Source organism: Ixodes scapularis, unplaced genomic scaffold (assembly GCF_016920785.2).
Source record: "Ixodes scapularis isolate PalLabHiFi unplaced genomic scaffold, ASM1692078v2 PGA_scaffold0__279_contigs__length_252992795, whole genome shotgun sequence".
NCBI lineage: Eukaryota > Metazoa > Arthropoda > Arachnida > Ixodida > Ixodidae > Ixodes > Ixodes scapularis.
In genome coordinates, this window is record NW_024609835.1 from 250,941,724 (window position 1) to 250,963,479 (window position 21,756).

General features: G+C 44.8%; 1 protein-coding gene across 2 annotated transcripts in view; it reads right to left on the reverse strand.

Annotated features, from left to right (window-relative positions):
* LOC120839956 (proclotting enzyme) overlaps positions 1-20,312 on the reverse strand; it is a 30,172-nt gene extending 9,860 nt beyond the window's left edge. Inside the window, exons 1-4 of one of the 2 annotated variants that reach the window (XM_040210361.3) lie at positions 19,897-20,312; positions 6,823-6,904; positions 4,846-5,238; positions 3,680-3,756 (exon numbers count right to left, since the gene is read on the reverse strand). In XM_040210361.3, the coding sequence (XP_040066295.1) occupies positions 3,680-3,756; positions 4,846-5,238; positions 6,823-6,898 (546 nt within the window). In that variant the 5' untranslated portion in view covers positions 6,899-6,904; positions 19,897-20,312. Of the gene's footprint in view, positions 1-3,679; positions 3,757-4,845; positions 5,239-6,822; positions 6,905-14,088; positions 14,293-19,896 lie in introns of those variants that run through there. The other variant, XM_040210360.3, reaches the window with a different exon arrangement.
* Positions 20,313-21,756: the final 1,444 nt, after the last annotated feature.

Below are 21,756 nucleotides of genomic sequence, written 5' to 3' on the forward strand. Positions count from 1 at the left end.
CTAGGCCACACCTATTACTACTGGGTTGGCATGGCTGCTCGGTCGAACGAGTTCGCAAGCCTGTCTCCCTGTCGCGACGTCCGATGCGTCTAGTCTACCCTTTCACAGCGCCTGCTAGTCGTGCTAACAGACGCGGGGCAGCGTACGGCATGGTCTTCTCTTACAGCATGTACACTAACCCTCGAGCCCAGCTGAGACGGTCCGCAAACATTTTGTTCTTAATTTATCTCGCTGCGACTTACTAGAGAGACGCGGCTTGACGGTGGAAGTTCAAAATAAAAATACAAGCGCATTAACTTTTCTCAATCAAAAAAAAAAAAAAAAAAAAAAACCGGTGCCGGGCAATTTACGACAGCATTCACAAATGCTAAAATGGCCGTTCAAGTCTAGTTGTATCTTTAGCCAACAGATGTCGGAAGAGTCTAGTGCGAGCGCCGGTGCCGAGCCTAGCGGACGATCTTCGCCAATGCTCCACTAATAAGGAAAATACAGCGAGTGTGAGGCCGAACTGTTGATCGTCAGTCGTGATGCTTAAAACCCGAGACACATTCGCATTACACCGAGGATACTTTTAGACAGATTGAAACCATTCACCCCGGGCAATGTGAACGAAGGGTCTTAATGCTTATTCTGTTTAAACTAGTAAATCGGAGCATTTTGAAGAAAGAATGTGTCTGGGAGGGAACTTGGTTATGACTGTATCGAGAATGACTGTATGGACATCTCTAAGAGGTTGTTCGGTGATTGATTCATATGTATCCGAGTCCAATCCAGGGCTGTCCAAACCCCGGCCCGCGGGCCAGACGCGTCCCAGCGGAGGCGCTCCCGCCGCCCCGCCGACGACTGCGGTTCTTCCAGTGTGACGTCTGGCCCGCGACCTGCCGCTACAAACGCAAAATTAAACGCGCGTAAAAAAACGGCTTCGCGACTAGCACGAAAAACACGAGCCAAATTATTAGAAATAATAAAAACTGCGGCATCTAAAACGTGAGTTTTTTCGTCATAGTTATTGTAGAATCGTATCACCAGTATCAGAATTTGTAGTACCGTGTTTTATGCCTGTTAAGTAGGTTAGAGCTCAGTCGCTCTCTATTGTATATCGTGCTCACACGCCTGCGTCAAAACTATCGTATATTGTTGTTATCAGAATTTTAATTCTGATTCGTCTTCCGCCCTCTGCGAATAGGACAAAGTTCCTACGCGCTTTGATTTAGGCTTAGTCCGTTTTCTATGTCAGAATGTTTTTTTATGTTTTTTTTAGTGACATATTGAATTAAAAGAAAGTATATGTATTCATTAGGATTCCAAATTATTTTACTACATTGTAAAAACTATTTTTTTATTTAAATATTTATTTAGGTATATTTATTTATTATTCGTAAATATATTGACTATCGAACTCTTGAGATTTTTGCAGATTCCCAATTCGCACCCTTAGGCGTTAAGTTCGGAGACGCCTGGTTCAGTCGGTGCATTGTTACCGAACTGTTTGCCCGGGAGAAGGGTTGTTAGTGTCTATCGGGGCTATGTAAGGAGCGAAAGAAAATAAACGGTTTAGCTGCGTTTGAGACGTCTTCTGCTCAGCATGTGTTCTCCGACATCAAAGTTTCCTATTTTCTCTCACCACAGTCTCAGGTTTTAAACATTATGTTTTCACTATACCGGAGCGTCTATGCCAGTGCGCGTACGATATTTAAGGTGCAATAATGTACTCGGTAAACAAATAAATTCAATTGAAAAACTGCGATGGAAATGCCTCGTGGATCCCCATTTTTGGCACGGAGGTGACCGGTCGATGCAGTGCTTCTGCTTCACGCTGCGCCATTTGTCGGCAGCACATACAACTAGGAGAGCACGGTCACTTTATCGTCTGCGAGTGCTGCTGCAGATTGCCCGAAAGAGTTTTTTTTTCCGTTTTCTTTTTGGAACGAGGTAAGTTTATTCGTAGACAATTTCACCCTTAGCTTCCAGAGCCTAGCTTCACCGCCATAGTAAATCGCAGCGTGATACGTAGATAGACTCAATCTTGCGGGCCTCTCGAAGTGGTTTCGAAGCGTTTGCGTAGATGCGTAGATGCTGTAGAAGACACCTTACCCTCATCTGCGGCGCCCGCAAGACGCGTTCATTAAAGGAGCCCAAATTTTCCTTTTATTTTTTTCAGCTATTGAGAAGAGGCGCGTCAGCGTCAGCCGCCGCCTGCGTCCGTCCGCTATTCCGCCATTGTCGACCATCGCCTGGAAGGCGCACAGGACCCCACCAGGAAAGCGGATTTCTAGCGTATAATCATGGGCAAGTTAAGGTCCAAAACGAGCCTCTGTCGATGTGCGAGAAAAAGTGACGAAAATGACTAAACCAAACATCAACATAATAAGTATGTGGTTCCTCCCGCGTTTCCGTTTTTGCTGTTTTCTTGCATAGCGTCTGCGAGCAGGGTGGGTGAGCGTCATAACGCACAATTCAAACACGACCGCAAAATATTCATTTTGGCAAGCCAGATGCGCTGCTCAAACCTTAAGATACACGTCCTGGGAATGAAACCACGGGAAAGTACCTGAACGGAATTAACACGAGTTAGCACCCTATGACTTTTGCCTAAATCGCACGCAAATGCTTGCCTGTTTAGGTATCTTCTCAGTCCGCAATCACAACGGTTGCACGATTTACAGAGCAGCGTGTTACTTTTACGGGAAACGCTATCTTTATTCAGCATCCACAGGCGAATGACGAACCAAAATGTCGAGCAAAATAATTGGCGTGGAGACGCTAGGCTTACGCGAATTTCGCGAAGAAAACAAACACTCGTGCGACGCTTCTGAAGGCGTGAAATTGGTAGTGGGGGCGTTGTTACCGAAAACTGCGTCGGTTGAGGGAATCTTTTAAACATCTCGATGACCACGAAACGACTCGGACTTGGAAAAATGGACGAGCTCAAGGGAGCTAGCGGTGTTTAGAAGTCATCGCGGCAAACGCCTGCAGCTATTTTTGTTATCGTTCGCACCCAAAGCTTAAAAGGAGATCTCTCAATATTTCAGAAACGAATTATAACTATCGAGATGTCCGTTTCTCGGACATAAAAATATGTCGAACAAACAAAAACAGCACGGAGAAAAAAATGTACATCCAACATTGCAAACGTCAACCATTTCTCCAGCCAATAAAAGGGGTAAGCACGGTGTAAGCACTGGGTGATTTTTAGCGGGTCGTGACCTCCACCTTTCCACCTTAAGATTGTCTGCCAGCATGAACATTGTCCAAGAAAGTGTCTCCGCTTGAATTGATTTTGTTATATCCGTGTTATATCTAGGCCCCTTGAAATTTTTTTTCTTATAACTTCAGGGTCCCTTGAATATATAAGCGGTCAACAAACAATTGTTTATGCCAGGTTTTCTCATTTCTTGGCGTCAAAAATGCTTAGGCAATAGAAAAATAAACCAATGCCATCAATATCGTTCAAAACGTAACGAGCTCGCGAATAAAGGCGCCAATATAATTGGGAATTATTTGTAACCCTATTTCAAAAAGCATAATTAAGTTTCGGCTTTAGAAGACTCTGGACAAAATCGCATCAAAAATCTTTACAGTAAATCCCAATGAATAAGGTAAGTGCCTAAAAGATCTTCCCGTTTTGTCCCATCTGTGAATTAAATCACTTTATGGTTGCAGTAAAATAAAGACTCACCATCCAAGGCCATGCTCCGGGTTCTGACTCGCGTCCTCCCACAATCCTGCTGACGCTGACGTTGGTCTGTCCACAAGCTGGGGAAAGCAACGATTATAGATTGAAGCAAACAATGATTATTGACGTAGAATTTCCACGTGTCAGGGACTCCAGCCAGGTGGAAACGTGATCGCGAACTCAAAATGTGCAACGCACCACAAACACCATTAACTAAGCTTGCTCGTTTCTTTTTTCTTTTTCTTAGAAGTTTCGAAAATTGTGTATCCTAATGATCGCTAAGTGAATTGCAAAATGTTATACAAAAACTGTACTTGGGAATTCTAGGTTTTATTGCTTTCAGACCGAAAGGCGCATTACGTTTTAAGCTCGGCTTACGTACATGAATAGATAACATGTGTATTTGAGGAAAGAAATCGTAATCTATAACAATGTTAAGTACCGCTCCCCCTTCCAAGATTAGCTGTTTCGCGAGAACGCCCAGGTAGAATTGCATCTAAAAACAAGCAAAATAATAATGCAAAACATGGTTCACTGTGCCTGCCTATAGTTCGTTCTATCCGCACGCCACGCGATAGCAGAAAAGTTCGAAGGCCGGGACACCGTCCCGCGCTTGTCAGAAGCAGTCGGTTGAAGAGAATATCTTGGAATGGTCGGCAGTCCCTACATATGTGATTGAAACCAATAAAGCTTGCATAGGTGCAAATATCTCATACAAATTTTCAATCAGACCCTGTTCGTAGGAACTTAATGTGTGTTAGTTACCTTGCTTAATCCAGCATTTTTTGCCATCTGCGAGCTAGGTTTTGTCTCGTTTAGCAAAAAGTTGCTCAACTTTTTGCCTTCCCTTGTATCTAAATGAATATAAATAACGTCTATAATGTATCGAGGAGCCTGTGTGGTGCATAATGTTACTCTGGTGGCATCAGAAATCCTAACACGTGTGGTTTTTAATGAGTACCGTTTGTTACAACTCCGGCATGCCGGTAGAGGCCTGCTCGTGCGGAAATCGTAAGAATGGTGCTGATGGCTGTAGTTCTGGGTGTCCCATCATAAACTCTGATGTCGCATATAGTTATCTTGGCCACCAGCCTACGTAAATCGAATAGATTAAGAACAGAACGCTTGTTAGCTACTGACAACGACTGCTCAGGAGTTGGTTTTCCTACCAGCGGGAAGAAACTTGGGGTAGTTCCCGATCCTGGGTCCGTCCTCATTGTTGATCTCTTCGTTAGGTGGTGACTGTGTCACTGGCCTCCTTGTGGGTGGACGTGGGGTAGGTGGGCGCCTTGTGGGTGGGCGCTGGGTGGGTGGGCGCTGGGTGGGTGGGCGCTGCGTAGGCGGCCTTTGAGTTGGAGGCCTCTGGGTGGGAGGGCGCTGGGTCTGCCGGGACGGGCAGCAGAGCAGCGGCACGTTGCGAGAAAATCCACAGATGTACCGGCGCAGGAAGTTGTAATCCCGCACGGACTGCAGGTCTGGACAGCGGGCGAGCTCGATGCATGTGCCAGGCTCGTTGCGGGGAGTCGTACAGCCGTCATCTTCCGGGAACTCAAACGAGAAAGCTATACGAACAAAGAAAAATGGAAACACCTTATAGCGTATTGTAAAGACGTCATCGACATAATTATTTAATGCAAAAAAAAGTTTCCTTAAAGGATTTGAACGGCCAAATGTACTTAGTAGACGCTCTTTTTGTTTGACACCCTTCAGTCCTGATCGCTCGCCCATTTGTGAGATTACTTGGAAGCCAAGGCTGTTTGACGTAATGAAACAATTAATGTTCCCGGTGAAGATCTATAGAACCGTTGCAGCGACGATCACGCAAAATGTGAGTCAACTTTATACACGCTATGCACTGTGCTATCTTTTATAAATCCTAAAAGCCCAGGATAAGATAAGATTAAGCTTGCTTGTATCGGTGGAAAAAAAAGAAGGTATCGGCACTTTAGGTTATAAACAGGAAGAAAGGAACCCCTTTTAATCTTCACAAGGCCAACGAAACCGTGATGGCAAGAACGCACAATCTTGCTGCCCTAGGTGAACATAAAATGAAGACGGAAACAAAAGCGATGGTACATGCGATTTGGTTTAGGACTGCCTTAATATTTTGTTCCCGTCCATCCCTTCTCGCCCTGTATGCATGGTTTACTATGACAAAAAGCTTAACGATATTGCGTTTTTGTCCCTACAAAGACCATTCTACAACCTTTAAAAAATTCCATAGTTTGTAAGAATTTTGCGCGTTTAGCTTCTTGATCGGAATTCGTGCAAGCCCTACCTTTTACGGTGTACAATAACGCACATGGAGGCATTGTGTGTTTTGTTTGAGATGTTATCATGACCGTATTTACTATTCACAGCAAGGGTGCAAATCAATCGTATTCTATGTGCCGATTTGCACACACCATTTACGACTCGGTTACCATAGACTTCTTGAAAAAATAAAGTATTTTAATGCGCAGATAAGTGAAATGGCACACTTTAAATGGTGCAATTTAATAGAAAAAAAGAAGGAAAAAGTAATAACACTGCGTTTTTCTGCTAATGTCCGCCCTCAAGTGGGCAAAAGAAGAGAAGAAAGAGGCGTTTTACTTCTCCAGGCAGGCGGGAGGAAAGTTCCGCCCTCCCTGCCTCATCTTCTTTCGGTTTCGTTTTTCGGGCACTTTGCGCGCGTTGCTTAGTAACTGGTGTTGGTCTGACTCAGCGTGATCGGAAACGAAGTCGGACTGGAGAAACCAAAATAGTTGTAGTTGAAGTTATAGTAGTACCACAGACTGGAGTTACGGCGCACTGTTTGGGAACACACGCCATCATAGTGTCACAATAATCTGGCAGATGGCCTATTTCACCACTAAACAGGTAGTCATTCGTATTGGTTGTCGCTGCTTCAAAAGAAGACAGCTAGTAGTCAAATACTTCAGTACGAGGAAGTGACCCGTTTCAAAAGTCCAACGAGCAACATTGATGGTCGCCATTTGTTGGTCACGAAACGCGGGACTGGATCCGAGCCGCCGCCGAGCGCTAACGCAGCCCTCTTCTCCAATACCTGCTCAGAGTACGTGCCGAAGCTAAGGCGTACAGGCGAGGGCGCATACTTTAGAAAGGACTCTAATATTTGAACAACAAATAAAGTGGAGCCTGCTCACATTGCCTCTTGACGAGTCTAGTGGCTTCCGTGAGGCTCAGCGCCGTCGCAAGCAGCAGTAGAGATACCTTCACCATGGTTGCCTGGAAAAAGGGGATAAGAATATCGTTAGGCGGACGGGTACATGAACACTTTATCGCTATGAACAATAAATAAGAACTTCGTATATATTGTGCAGCATACAGAATGCCTAGCTCAAATAATTTATGCTTCCCAAGTAACACTGCCACCAACAGTGATATCGCCCGCAGTGCTCAATAAGCGTGTCCCGAACGAAGTCCGCCTTTAGAATTGAGCAACGGCGGTTTAAGTATGTTATTTTAAGTTAAGAATACGTTATGGTCAAGGTAACAAACGCAACACACATAAGCAAAAGAAAACATATTTGACGTTCATATTTATAAAGCGCTAAAGTCGGTCTGCCTTTGAAATTTGGAGACAAGCGTTTACGCAGCAGATCAGAAATTCAGCGAGTCTAGTACTACTGCTAGCCTGGGGCCGTTAGCTTGTATCACGCGTAGCGGCAGACTAAAATGTTAAAAGGCACGAACTGAAACAGGACGAAAAAAGACAATGTACGACGCGGACAAGTGCCAACAGATTCGACCACCGATCCCTCCTTAAAGCCACCTACTGAAACGTAAGACACAAAAGCAAGACGGAAAAAGCGTCACGACCAAATGAACAATACATATTGTCACCGGCACAGCGGGGTTCTCAGGCGGGAGGTGCCTCACTCGGGCCTTTCGCCGGAGAGAGCGATCACGCGATCACGAAGACAACCAAGGGCGTTCTCGTTAACAGTCGCGGGAGGAGTTTAGGGCCAGAAACGAGTGAAACAATATTTACCAAAGTACAGCCGCAAATATTGCTGCAAGAAGAGTTCATTAAAATTGAAATAATGTCGTATGGCCGTTTAACTGCACGCTAGCGAAACAATGTTGTAAAATATGTTTCGTCACGAATATGCGAGTCACTTTTGATTCCGCATAAACATTTGAGCAACGTTTCGAAGGTTCTTGATGGGTGAAGAGTCAATCTGTAAAAAGCTTACGGAGGAGCCTGCAAAAATACGATGTTTTGTAGGCATAGGTCCCAGCCACATGTCCCGAAAATTCTAGGGTTTATTCCCCCTGAGAATTATTTTACGAAGTCTCGTGTTTACTACCTACAAATAAAATGACACGTTCGCACTAGATGGTCATTCATATATGCGTCTATGGAGTCAGCACATATGTATAGTATTCAATTGAATCATGTTAAGTCTGACATTTTCCTTGCAGTTCTATTACTGCGACGAATGATGTTTATCAGATGCAACGAGAGCATTGTCTGAGCTTCACGTGATGTAGTGGCAGTAATGCCTTCTCGGTACGGGACGGTGAAAACAAGAGGTAACGACGTTAGCCGGGGTGTTTAACCGATGATTGGACGACTGCACTCCAGAAGGCCATTCCAGAAACTTGCAATGTGAGTGAGGCGAAGACCTAGGCAGAAAGAAATATATTGAGAAGAAACAAAAGAAAGGAGGGTAAGGAGAGCGAAGATACGAAGGATTGGAAACGTCGTGTACTCAGAAGGTGCTCCAACGTTGAAGTTTCGTGCGAATATTACGTAGATTCAGATGGTGCGGGGATGCAGGTTTGTGTTCCCATCAAGCTCGTTGGATTTGCTAAGTGCTAGGCCGCGCGACAGCGGACAACAAAGTCGTTAGCTGGAGACGGGGCAAGTGTGTGTGTGTGTCTGGAGGGGATTGCGGCGTATGCGCGTCCTTGGCCTTGGCACGGGCGAACGCCAACGGTAAGACGTAGTAAAGGCGTCGCTTTCGCGGCAGGGGCGACCACTAACGACGTGCGTCGCGCAGCTCTCGCATCGATTTCCTGCTGACTACGTGTTTTTTGCAGCAAACGAATCTGGTCGCGTTGGTCGGGTCTTTCGATGGCGTCCCGGATTCTACTTTTTACACTCGGCAGTTCGGTCTACACCTATCATTCGTCCGCGTGTAGCGTAGTCAGCAGGTGTGCACCTTCGTCGATGAATTGTTTGACATCAACGGCTGTTCACAGCAAAGCTGGAAAGGACAGAATATTTGCGGATACGTTCGTGCTACGCCAGTACGGTCCATGGGAAAAAAAAGACGGGCGCTCATTAAAAGTATTCACAATTAGTTTGCCGGCGCAACTCCTCAAAGTGTCGTTTTTTGCTTCTTATCGGGCATAAAATTGACGAGGGAATACTAAATATATCAGTATTGTTCAAATTTTCTCGGTCTCGATTTATCGTAACAATTGCAGTTTACACTCGTTTTTTTATTTGAGTTTCTAAACTAGCTAAATAATTGTCTCTCTTTATTAACCAATTACCCATAACTTTACAAAATTTCATAATTTCACCTATTTGTACAATTTAAAACAACATATATGTTGTCTGTTTAAAAATCTACATAAAACAGAAACACTCCCCCGTTGAACTGAATCAGGAACGCGATACCCTGATAATATAGAAATGAACCGAAACCAAGTGAATACGCATTAAATCCTTATAAAAACACCGATTCAGAAATTATACGGCCTTCCGTCCAACCTCAGTGACGCTATTGCCGCTAAAACGTATTAGACTGGTAAGAAACGTAATAGTCTAACAGCAAAAGAAGCAGTGATGCGTCAGCTTGAACTTATAGAAGCACACATAGAAAGGATAGAACTGTAGAAACAGCTGCTATATAATATTTTCCTGTCTTTTCTACGTATGGTTATATAAGTTCAAGATGACGCATCATTAATATGTACCAACTAGCTCAACTTAAGCCTGTTACCAGCGCAGAACGTTTAGCTAAACTAGAAAAAAACCGAAGTTTGATCTAGGATAGGTTCGAGCGCAACTGAGATTAGAGTATATAAGTGGCCGAACATAATCAGACCATTTTTACGACCACATGAGGACACGAACGAACCAAAATTGCAAAATATTTAAAAACGTGTTGCAAAAAAAAAAAAACAAAAAAAAAACAACAACAACAGCAACAACAAAAAAAGATGCACGTTTTATTACTCCATTTATATTTCTTGGAATAAATTAGATCCAGGTTAAGAGGACGCGCGGAAGCAGAAACGCGATACCGGGCCACGTGCTTCATCCGGCGAGCTATCAATGGACGTGACCCTCGAGAAAAAACAAAACAAAAACCAGTTACGCCCGCTAGCTTGTTCACTGCCCCGGGAAGAATCGGAGAAGCATCTTGGAGGCTCGGGAAAAAAAAATAAGCGCTGGATGTAACGCAGCTTTTGTTATATGCTTGAGGTTAATTCTTGTTCACAGTGCGCACCAAGACGAAATTAATAACGTTCGACTTTCGATAATATCACGAAAGAATGTCTCTGACGAGTTTCGTATCAAATAAGTACTAACGCGCCCAACACAAGCGGGAACGTCGCTCCGAGTTGAGCTCGGAACTGCCAGAGACGGCTGTCGCAATTTTCTGCAAACTGTGTTGCGTTGGTGACGTCAGAACTCCCCTCCGGCGCTTGAGGCGTCCCACTGCACTTCCAGGTCTCTGCTAGCACAGAGTTGAGGGTGATATTCCTTCGTTTAATTGAGCCGTAAAACCTATGCGCGACGAATCATAAATCTATCGAAAAGTTTCTCGAAACAATGTCTGCAGAGCCGCAACCCATGATCTCGCGATAATCAGCACGCAGTTGATTTCCTACACCAAAGATTGCACTCGCTATTCGCGAGAAACAAACTTAGAAAACTTCGAAATGTGATAGTACAGCGTCAGACATCGGAACTTTTAAAATATATTTTTAAATGACCCTTTTATAAAGAGGGTCGTTAGTGACTAGAATTGCAATGTTTACGCCTACAGAGATAAAGATCGCTCTTGGATTACAACCGCAAGAAAGACGCTTTTGATTTACGAGGGACAAAAAGAACCTCTAGCTCGTCGCCGCTGTATTGGTAAACCCTTTCCAATTGAAGCGGGAGCTTTGAGAAATTCCTTCGAAAAATTGAGAACCGCCCTTGTATAACACGAAAAGTCTGGCGCCACAAGTGTAGGAGGGGACTTGTCCCTGTCTCAGCGTGCTGACAGTTTGCTAAAAAAATTCGACAGGCGGTTCTGATAATACCGCGCGTCACGCAGCGCGGTGTTTGAGCTTATATTGGCCACGACAGTGCACTCTAGTTGTGCAAAATAGACCAACTAATATCGAAAACAAAAACAAAACTAAACACCAACGAAGGACGATCGCTGTTCAAGATGGCTCTTATTTTTCCTTTTTTCAAATATCAGTCTCCGTTCATCCTCGTCCACCTCGTGAATTTATTTGCTATCCAGTTATTACGTTCAGCTACCAGCATCAGAGCGCTGGTGTTTTCTAGTTTTGTAGATTGGTTTATATATCTGTGCGCATCAGCTACCAGATCAACTGATGCAGTTTTATGATTTGTAAAGTACAGTACCTCTCTTATCTATGTTGAGGGAATAAAACATAGTCTGCCATGAGCTATGGCGAAGTTTTTATTTTTTAACGCCTTCACGGGGGAGAGCAAATTTTCGGTGCAGTATAGTGCAAACACAAAGTAAACGCTTCTGAATGTTCTCCGCCGAACCACCGTTGGGAGAGGAAGGAAAAAAGGGACATATGGTCTAACTGATGTACTTCTCTAAGAAGAGATAACTTGCAACAAACAGAAGAGCACAAGAATAAGAAGGAAAAATGAACAGGGAAGGAAAGTTTCCAAAATAACAATTTGGTACGACGCCCCTTTAAATAGCGCGCGTGTAACTTAAAAAAAATCTCGATATTTAAGCGGCTTTTAAACAAGTTACGACATTTCGCTTCTTTGAACTCAAAAACATCCTATGTCCTAACAATATATTTTGTATCGCCATTCACTATTGACCCATTTTGATAGCCTTTGTCGAAATTTTATTTGGTGGCACCCCGACCGACGACATAGTTTTAATACATTTCCAAATGACAACACCAAAGATACATCGCCACAGACGGATGAAATTAAATAATAAGAACTGGATGAAACAGACTTTGGCAATATATCAGACAATAGTTTTAAAGCGTGGCATGCGGAATATTATAAAATAAACATTATTTCAACGCTGCATTAGCTCGCTTTTAGTGTTTTTAAATATGATATGAGGTGTCGATATCAGCGTACGAGAGAATTATTGTTTCCTACTGCAGCCGAAACTTACGCTTGGCTAAAAAATGCGCGTACTAAAACAACAACGTTTTTTTGTTTTTTTTTTGTAAGGATCATTAAGTACTTTTCTTGCAGACACCTGTCTCGGCGGCTCTGGGTAGCAGTGCTGTTTTAAGAACCGCCAGTTGGCGTGTTGATATCTTGGCTGTGGTTCCAATTAGAATCTGATTTTTCACAACGTTGTGACAGGAATGCTACGTTCTTTATGCTCTCCACGTGCTCTAAAGCAATATTTTCCTCTGGGTAGAGCTTTGAAATCGAGTCTACAAAATTTAATCCGTGCGTCGTATGACAGATGAAGAAACTTCGTTGAAATGTTAACGAGGTACTATCGCGGGCTCTGTTAGCTGTAACACGCCAGCGGCAGCTTTCCGGGACCCACAGCGCCGCACTGCAGGTGACATCCGAAACCCCGCGTATGCGCCGTGCGGCGGACTCGCTGTTCCCGCCTGCGAACACACCCTCGCTTTGTCGTCTGCTGGCCGTAGAGCAGACGACGCCACAGCGCATGCCAATGTAACACGGCTTCGTGTTCAGTGAACCACGGCATGAGTGGCGCACACGGTTACCTAGACGCCTTTTACGAGGTGCTTGATTTCCTGACTCACGGATACGCGTCCGCCGGGCTGAGGACAACCATCGCCACTTCTTGCATATGTAGCGATAAGTTAGGCTTTCTCTTTCGGACAAATTTGCAGTTAACGGTCTATCGCTGTGTCATACCTGCTGCGCTCATACCCGTACGCGAGCACGCAGGATTGAAGCATGCAATGGGTACGCCCTTTTATAAAACAACAGCAGCAAAACAACATAGGCAGCCACAATGACTCTGTAATCTGCTCTAATAAACTTCGCCTGTCTAGAATGAGTTTGAAACCAGTTCGCTGTGACGAGGATAACAGACGAGCAGAGACTGCTGATAGTAGGTCTGCGCCTAAAAGAGGCGCACAGGAAACCGGGTTCAACGAACATCGGAAAGAGCTGGTGCCTTGAGCGCGTCTTCAAATGGTGTGTTTAGGGTCTTATGCTGGCCATACATTAAAAGTGGTCTCGAGGTGGCGGCAAATGAGGTCACAGAAGCCGGAATGTTTCATGCTGCTGCATGTCACGGTCCTGGCGGTTAGTCGTAGAAATGCTAACGAGAAGCTGGGAGTGTCGCAGTCATCACATCGTCGCAACTTCTAGCTGCCGGAGCCTCTAAGGACTGCCAGACTGGAGAGCGACGTGCAGCAGAACAGGTGTCTGCCACCTACACCACAGATTTTGGAACGCCGCCAGGATCGCGTCTGGCGTCAGCATGACACACGCATGACGTCATAAGGTGAAAATCGAGGGACCATTTTTTTGCACGTTGTAAACACACCAGTCGGAGACGTGTGACAGGTACCATAGTGTGGCCCAGTCTGCTATGTGCGTAGCAGACGACAAAGCGAGTGTGTGCTTGCAGGCGGGAAGAGCGAGTCCGCCACATGGGGTATGGTAGGAGTTTCGGACGGCGCCTGCTATGCGGCGCTGGGGGAGCGGGACGGCCGCCGCTGGTGTGGTACAGTTCACAGAGTCCGCGGTAGTACGTTTGAAGAGCCAATATATATGGTCCGCAAGACAAATCCAACGTTACCTCTAAGCACTTATGCGTGTGCTACAACAAAGAGGCAATTGGGCCGATATGACGAGAAAAAAATACGGTAGAAAATTCCCAGTTGTTTCATACACATGGGTTGCACTGTCGAGTAACATGACTGCTATTTATCGAACGGTGTAAAAACCACGGTTACTTAATAAAAACACGCGACTCCTAGTTTCCATTTCCAATATATTACTTCGTTGATTCGACTGGTCTTGGCACTGTGGTGGTGCGCCTGTTCCACGCACACACTCACGCGGAAAACTAGAATGCATTATTTACGCGCATTATATTCCTCGCGAAATCATTGACCACTGTCTAGACAGAGTAGCTACTACTTCGATACTACCGCTGTTGGTCCCTTTATACTCATTGAACCGACGCAGACAAACCGAGAATCGAAGTAGGAGTACTCACGTGTCTGCGTGCGAAATTCCCGAACTAAAGCGGGCCGTAGGGCAGTATATCCGGCCCAAGAAACCCGACGGAGCACGGGCTGGGTGACGAAAATGTGCGGTGTCGAGCGGGACGCCGATTGCCGTCTGAGAACGGGCCCCGCAAGGCCGCGGACAACCAGGAAAAAGAGACGACGGCCGACTCTGACGTCACTGAACTTTGAATGCCATTCGGAGAAAAGGAGAAAGAAAAAAGAAAAGCCCGCTGGTGCTGCCCTCCGCGTTGTTGCTTCTCGGGAGCCGGAAAGGATAGAGGCAAAGTTGCCAAGCGTCTTGCGCACGCGTTTGGCGCACCTTGACGGACATATCTGATGAACCGTGAAGAAGCGGGGCGTCGGTTCGCGACCTGCCTTAGCCTCGCTGCCACACGGCAGTTGATATTAAGAATCGATGTTCCTCGCTCGTCGAATGATTCACCTAATAAGCGTGCTCATCTGGTGACGAAACCTAGGGAAAATATACGTGATGCCAGAAATAAAAAAATAAGAAATGCACAATCAAGATATTTCTTTAGCGATAATTCTATCAAATTTATAAACAGAAAATAAGGCATTTTGCTCAATCAAGAAAAAAGTCACGAAATTAGTCTCAGAAATTCCAAACTTATCTCACTTCGTGAGTACCATCTGGCAAATGGCACTAGATATTCTAATTCCCGACGCCTACAGAACAGTGTCCGAAATCATAGCCCCCACAGATAAAAAAATGGGAAAATATTAATCTCAAACGCAGGCTCTCGTGAAGAGACGGGCTACGCGTAAAACGGGATTTCTTTGCCTTTTAGAGCACTCTCGGCATCGGCGTTCTTCTTGGAGTTTCGTGACTATGCATTTATGACGTTCTTGGACCACGATATGTGCTAAGGCTTCTAAAAAAAAACGGCGTCTCGCAAAAAGCCCATCCCGGCTACTGTGTCATGGCATCAACATAAACAAGCATGGCGGCACCCATGAAACAGACAGGACGCTGATCAAAAGTCCAGCCGACGCTACGAGCTGATGGGATCAATCACACAACATCAAAAGCGCACCATCATGGTGTTCGCAATGTTTCTGTACGTTTTCTATCATCGCTAAAACCAATCATAATCAGAAGAGGCCTAGTGAGTTTCGCTTTTAACGCTGCTTGATTGGTCCCATTAGCTTGTGAAGTCTGCTGCTGTCTGGACATGTGCTAAAACGCACTATAGTATAAAAAAAAAAAATGCCTAAGAACTTTTTTGGTAACGTCACTTAAATGCCAAAAAATCTCGTTGTTCATTGTGTTCCAGAAACAGCCGACAGATTGCGCTCTAAAAGATACAGACACGAAGGACTTTACGCACCTTGCAATGACCCTTTTCTATTTATTTTATGTTATTCGTATACTCATATACGTGGGTGCAAAACGGTCACTTATAGAATGCTGCTCGGGCTCTATTTCTTGCCGCCTCCTGGTGTTTGCTTAGTGAAGCCGCGGTGCACTTCGACGAGCCGTAATTTCCGCGACATGTCTCGCATTTATGCTCAAGCGTTTGATTACCTGTTTATCCCGCTATGCGCGTTTGCTCGTCTCTCGCTCCTATCGACCTCTTTAGTTCTCGGAGTTCTCCAAGAAACACAATCTCTTCCTCATTTAAACAAATAAAGTTGTCCCGATAAACAGCTTTCCTGGATGTTTTCCTTTTAGTGCCTCCGACGGTTTAATATTTAGAAAAAAAATCGAAAATGCTAGAGGATGGGCAAATAAGAAACGCGTAGGCTAGAAAACCAACCGATATAACAAATACACTTCCTTCTGCCCCTGCCATTAAGCTTATATATAAAGGCTTCCTGACTGACCGGACGTGTGTTCTCGGTCATACATATCGAGGCGACTTCGTGTCTCTCATAATTTTCTCATTGCTCGTTTGTCTTTTGTAGCTGACTCCGAGTGAGCCGTAAAGATACCCAACCTGAACCAGCCTGTTATCTCGAGGCCATTGCTCGGGATGCATGAAAACATGGAAATGAGAACATAGGGACTGAATATAAAATATTATTAAATGTATTACATTGCAATGCGCATCTGTTTTGTTGTCTCAATTACGTAACCAAGTAAACGGAAGTGTTACGCGTTGGGATAAAATATATCTCATAATGTGGAGGTTCTTGTGGGGCCACTGTTACACCCACAAAGCTTAGAGATCCAGACAGCTATAGCTAAAGTAACTTTCTAACAGATATGATATCACTAAGGCCTGTTCGCACAAACAATTCGAACTCAGCGCAATAGTCACAACGCTGACTTGGCGCTATGTCATAGCTCCGCTGCATGCGACGTCGTCTTTTTTGCCTTACACACGCAACACAGCATTAGCTTAGCGCAGAAGCAACGTTAAGAGTTGCGATGAGATCAATACCTGGCTTTCCCTTATCTTAGCTGCGAGGTAGATGCCTGAAAGGCCTTTATTATCAAAGAGCATTCTTCGGATATTGTTTCTATATATTGAATAATTCCACTGGTCGTTATGTTGTGATTCTGAAACGCCATTCACTCGTTATTTTGTTACAACTTTCTTAGTATATTTCAAGCTTATGTTTGTTACTAGCAAGGCAGAAGGAAAAGAGACATCATAAGGAAATTCAGTCGCACTTGGTATTCTGCCAGATATACTGGCTGATCTCCTTTCAATATGTATTATTGCAACTTAACTATTATTTATGCTCACGGACCATACCAGGGCCATTGATTACACCGGAGTTTGCTCAATTATATAGGACAGTGTTCATGGACGTAAAAATAGGCATGACATGAACTTACACAATGTGCCCTCACAATGGTAGGGCTCAAACTGAAATTCGTGCATAATTGGGGGGCCTCCGTGGTTATGCACAAGAAAGTTGCTTCTCGTCTCACTCATGTATGTCTCTTTCTTTCTTGGTAGGCGGAAGACCAATTGCGAAACCTGAAGTGTTCCGTAATTGTTTAAATGCTTTGGTGGCGATGCATGGCATCATTGTTTTCGCCTTTCACAACTGTCGGGGCATTGTGAATGCTCATTAGCTGGTGGTGATTGTTTACATCTCTGCGCTAACAAATAATCGCCCGTGTAATCAACTTCGCATGAGTGGCGCTATAGCGTGGTTGACGGAAACAGCTAAGGGAATACAAAAATCTATACAAATTCTAGCTCAAGGCCGACAGAAGTTGTGGCATAGGAGGATCGTACGAGTATTTCATGGAAAAGAACTTAGCAATAGTTTCTTCTCGCAAATACCGTGCAAAAACGTTGCTCAGCTAAAGCTGCTTTTTCGGATGCTCAGATGGCCGCATTCTGAGTATATTACAGAAATGATACTAGCATTAAACTTTCTCATAAGTTTACCTAGAGATGCAGTTTACATGTACTTATTCCCTGGCCAGAAGTACGCTATTCGTCATAAAGGTACTTTATATAACAACTCAGCCCCTACTCATTCGAATTCATCATTGATACTACTATCAAAAATAAAATGCCAGTAAATAAACAGCTTTTGTTTAATACATAAAAAAATATTTGCGAGCACCAGGTTTGGGTGTCTGCATAAACTTCTCTCTGGTGATTGTTGTATGGGGGAATGCCAAAAAAACGTTGTTCATACTCTTCTTGGTGGAATGTGGCTCTAGCATTGTGAGGCCACGAGGTGTCTGCATGCATGAACCACCGAAAACTTTTGCCGTCCCTTGCATGATGAGGAAACATTAATTCAACAGTCAAGGGGACTATACTTCGTTTAAGCTTCGGTCCGAGCGCGGCCGATGTTATGAGCCGAAGGGCCAATCAAACAGCGAAAGAGGCACAACGTCATGGCGTGCTCTCTGCAGTTGATAGGACCAGCCGGTATTCGCCGTCTCTGTGTGCGTGCTCCTCCGCCGGCTAGTCTTATCAAGCGCAGAGATCACGCCATGCCGCTGCGCTTTTTGCGGTTTTTGGTTGGCCCTTCGGCTCATAACATCGGCCGCGCTCGGACCGAAGCTGAAACGAAGCATAGGCAACGTCATCTGTCCGGTTGCAATTAACTTCAGTTAAAGTAGAAAGAAACGTAGACAAACTCAGCTACTTGTACTGGACGTTTTCCACCAGGTCTCCGAATGAGAAAGGGGCAGCGACATGGGCACCGCAAATACATTCGCCCTTGGCACTATTTGGCGACCCTTCGGTGGCGCGTAAAATAATTCATGTCGCAGCAAAAGTTACAACGTCCATGGAAAACGAGGAGCGTACGTGCGTATAGGTGTCGCGATAGGAGTTAGTCAACCGCCGGGAGCCAAGGACGAACACGTTTCTTCAGAGAGGGGATTTCCGACGCGCCGCAGGTCGTTCGCGTACTCTTCCCTCCCCGTCCGAGGTGACGGGACATCTTCGCACGCCTACCGACGTCTGCCGCGGGCCGCTGTTTCCTTTCTCCTAGAGTACATCAAAGGATATACGCTTTATCTTTGACGGCAGAATCACCGCACCGACATTGAGGTCTAAAGGCGCGGGGAATCCCCCGCGAGGTAGCTGCGCGCAGATGTCAATCATCTTATATTGCGTTACTCGGTTGAAGAATAGATGAACGAAAGATTCTAGTCGAGTCATGACAGGAACAACATAGAATTGGTAAACCATGGTGAAAGATGCGCACAGAAAGACAGTGACAAAAAGAACAAACACGTAAACAGCAGACAAGTACATTTGTCTGTAGTCTACGCGTTTCTCTTTTTTGACTTTGTCTTTTTGTGCGCATCTTTAACCATGCTTTGTTGGTACCAACACGACCAACTGGCCACCTTACTATAGAATTGATAAGTGGCCTTGAACAGTGACGCTTGAAGCCCCTCTCTTTTAGACTATCAAGGCTCCTCTACCTTGAATTGCCGAATGGCCAACGTTACAAGGCGGTTATCGAGGGGAAGATCTCACAACCTTGTAGACGCTGCTTTGAAGGCACAGAACCGGGCAACTGCACGTGAACTCGTTGCCAACTGGTCAAGGTTTGATTTCCAAAAAAACAGCGTGTCCTAGCATAGTTCCACAGTGCCAGCCATCATTCCCACTCCTCGATATTTTGATTAACTATTACGGGCAATTAAATGCTTTACAAAACCCTCCGTCCCCTTAATGACAGTACTTGCTAGGCTACGTCACTAAGCCGTATATGTCGGATGCTATAAATTCCCGAATGGCCCCCTATCTACGGTGAAGAGATGAAATGGTAAAATATGGGATCAGCGTTCGTTCAGGATTGTACGGTATTATCGGAGTGACGCGGCGATGGGCGTGAATGTTTTTTTTATAGAGTATGCTTCTTTTTTAGTTGCAGAAAAGAGACCTTGGTATACTCGAATGGTGTATATGTTTAATGAGACATGCATTAACATGTCTCCCACCATTCCCCTTTGTACTTACAAATACACGAAGCAGACCAAGAGAGCCCATGACCCGGCAGTTCGGCACACTGCCCTATCTTACATGTTCTTGTTTCATCATATTTTAAATTAATATATATATATATATATATATACATATACATATATATATATATATGCCACACATGGTCGCCCCGAAATGTTTCACTAGAATAGAGGCGTTCGCTTTACGCGAATATTATTTAAACTTCATCGAAGGTATGCAAGAGAAGGTTACATACTCTCATAATCATGCACACATGGATATCGAAAAATTCAATAGTTTTATCGAGGGATACTATTATTTTCAAGAGTATCACGAAAAAAAAAATGTACACGTATCTATCGATACAAAACAACAAAGCAAAACTATATTTACCAGTAGTCTCCTCTACGTGTTGTCAGAGCCAGTAGTTGTGAAGACTCCTTCCAATCTGCGATGCACCCTCAAGCTTAATCCGACTCAAAGGCTCGAGGCACCAGGGTACAATGCTGTCTTTCTTTGTCAGACAGCTCCTATTTATGAATCGCACTGTGCCCCTGGTTTTCCGTGAAGAGTTGCTCCTCTGGCAACCGGCTCATATGTGCGAAATCGAGATGCTCTCTCTCTTTCTCTCTCTTTCTCTCCCTCTATGCACTCCTCTCCACCGCCTTCCCTCCACTTATCTAGTTCAGGGGTCGGGCGCCTCAAGATGAACTGACGTGGGTTCGGTGTGCCAAGCAATGAACAACAAAATAACGTCGTTCATGCCCACCGGCCCTCTTGCTCCTTCGTTTCCGTTGCGCCTGTAAGACTCCGCGCCGTCCTAAAGCGTTACGAAACACACCCTTCATCTCAGTCGAGGAAACCGGAAACGGCAATCACTTCCTGCGCAGCGGCGCCCGAGGAAGGGCCGACGATACGTGCGACGTCATGTGACGTGTTGGGGCGAGCCGTGACGTCACGACGAGAGGTTCACCCATGTGCTTCCAGTCCGTCTAGATTAGCTCATCTCGGCACGTGTCTGAGCTACGCACACTGTTGTCTCTCGGAAGGCGCGATAGAACTGCGCCTCGTAATAAGTGGAAGCCACAGTTCAGCTAGACTGGCTGACGTTCTGGTCTCAGAAAGGAACTGCACAGTCCGCTTCTCGCGAATGCTGGTGAGACGTTTCACTAGTCTGGTAGAGATACAATGGCGACTGATTCTTTATTGCACCTGACCTAGATTTTAGAACACGGGGAACTGAAAAATCCACGCATGCTGAGGGTCAGTGACCCAGCCAATAAAAGTTTTATTCACCGTTAATTTAACTTTACTTTGGTAGTTAAACAGCAATACAAGCGTGAGTAAAGTTTATAATTGATTACAGCGAATTTGAGGTGTTTACATATTTGCAGGATGTATAATTATGTTGCCCAATTTCAATGGATTAGAATACGCTTCTTGTGTTCGTTCAAACCACGGCATGACTATTCTAGCCATAAGAGCCGTTACGCGGAATCGAATGAGCACCACGCACGCTTCCTGCGGGAATTCTGCACCTTTTTGATCTGTTGCTTTCGAAGTAATGCTTTTTGCTTTCCAATTTTGAAGTTAAGAGCATGTTTTTTTTTTCTATTTTATGTGAGGGCTGGGGGGGGGGGGGGGGGCTATTATTTTTACGTCTGCGTTCTTTTTCATAATTATTCCGTTTCCTTTTATTATTGTTTTGAGTTTGGCTGTACCTGAGTACTGCTGAGAACATATCTACAGAGTTAACAGTACGATGGTTTTATTGTGGTGACACTGCCCTTTGCGTTCTTATCTTCTCTCGCAAAGGAGTGCGCTCGAAGACCATTTCTCAAACTGTAATGAACGACAAAAGAGCAAAAGTACAACTAACCGAGGGGTAGGACATGAAACGTATTTACTTATTTATTTATTTCAATACCCTCAGGGCCCATAGGGCATCAGAGAGGGGGGGGGGGGGGGGGGGCATATAAGAATTCACTCGAAAGAAAATACAAACGTAAAAGACAGTGATCAAAGCACAATCAATTCGACAAAATATTAACAAAAGTGATTAGTAAGCGCTGTTTTAAATAAATCAAGTGATGGGATAGCGGGTAAAGATGCTTGAAGGTGGTTCCACTCAGAAGACGTTTTTGGTATGAAGGAGTCGTTGTATGCTGATGTCTCACAGTGAGGAATGCCGACCTTGAAACGATGATCAATGCGCGAAGAGATAAATGCGGGGTTAAGGAATAACTTATCTTT